Genomic DNA, 1105 nt, shown 5'->3' with positions numbered 1-1105 from the left:
ACGACGCATCGAGTCTTCAAGATGGAGATTTCAGTTAATATTAGAGATAATGAGTTAAAAAAATTCTTCATGTCAGTTTGAATTGTACCACCGAGTGGCGTTGGTTAATTTAGATTCCCGTAGTGTGCACCTGTACAACGTTGGTACTAGTAGATGCATTCTGAGAAGGACTCCGGGCGTTTCCGGCTTGCCCTGCTAGCTATTCGGAGCTGTATGGGACGCGGGCCGCGTCACGCGGCATTTCCTGTGATGAGCTCTCCTTATTCTAACTCCCTTGAAATACAGAGTTAGAGTGCAGTAAGGCCCATACCTGGCCTTACTGAAGAAAATCCAGACCACTACACCCAAGAGCCAAAGTGGTGATGCATTGATCTTCCTGAGTGGGGCACAGGAGATTGAATGCTTATTGCGGAGTGAGCGGAGCTTATGTTACTGCTCACGAACACTCGTGTGCGTGCGTGCGTCCGTCCGTCCGTCCGTCCGTCCGTCCGTCCGTCCGTCCGTCCGTCCGTGCGTGAGCAAAAATCCCGACCCGACCAGGGCGATTCAGAAGACAAACAGGGTATCATTCTGTCACCCGTTGACTGCTTATCAGCGTAAAAATATAGCGAAAGTGTGCCTGTTGCTTCGCCCGCTCATTTTTGACGAAACGATTCTTCGCACGAGAGATGAACTATTAGCTCAGTACGTTAGTGACCACGCTCTCAATCGAACGACCCAGGGTCGGATCCCACGATGATTACTTTCATCATATGTCCCCATGAGGAGAAAGTGGTCGGCCACGTCGACGACACCAGCCAACCTTCGGCAACTTCTTGTTTTTTAGTAACCCAATTTACAAAATAATTTCAATTAGAGCCCGCTGTATTCTTGACAGGAAGCTCAGCGAGACCTGGTGCAACGCTATACGAGATGAGCCCGAGATCTCACGTATGTCGATACCTGTAACAGCATACCACTCGTATCGCAATTGATGGTATTCGCTTTGTGATCGACAGTGGTAAAGTTGAAGAGCTGAGTGTGGATGCGGGAAGCAGTACTAGGCGATTGGCAGAGCAATGGATATCACTGGCTAGTGCTGATCCACGGACGGGCACATCTGGCC

The 1105-nt window shown here is 49.7% G+C and overlaps 1 protein-coding gene across 1 annotated transcript; it reads left to right on the top strand.

The window, feature by feature from the left end:
• Positions 1-302: 302 nt before the first annotated feature.
• Positions 303-462, top strand: Pmar_PMAR014275 (hypothetical protein; the record flags this gene model as incomplete). The annotated part of the gene is made up of 1 exon (XM_002772276.1): positions 303-462. A coding segment is annotated over one exon (160 nt), but the record flags the coding sequence as incomplete, so codon positions are not given.
• Positions 463-1105: the final 643 nt, after the last annotated feature.

The sequence above is a fragment of the Perkinsus marinus genome (assembly GCF_000006405.1).
Source record: "Perkinsus marinus ATCC 50983 genomic scaffold scf_1104296961446, whole genome shotgun sequence".
In the NCBI taxonomy this organism is placed as follows: domain Eukaryota; phylum Perkinsozoa; order Perkinsida; family Perkinsidae; genus Perkinsus; species Perkinsus marinus.
Note: the sequence above shows the minus strand (reverse complement) of the source record. Positions and strands in the feature narration are given on the sequence as shown.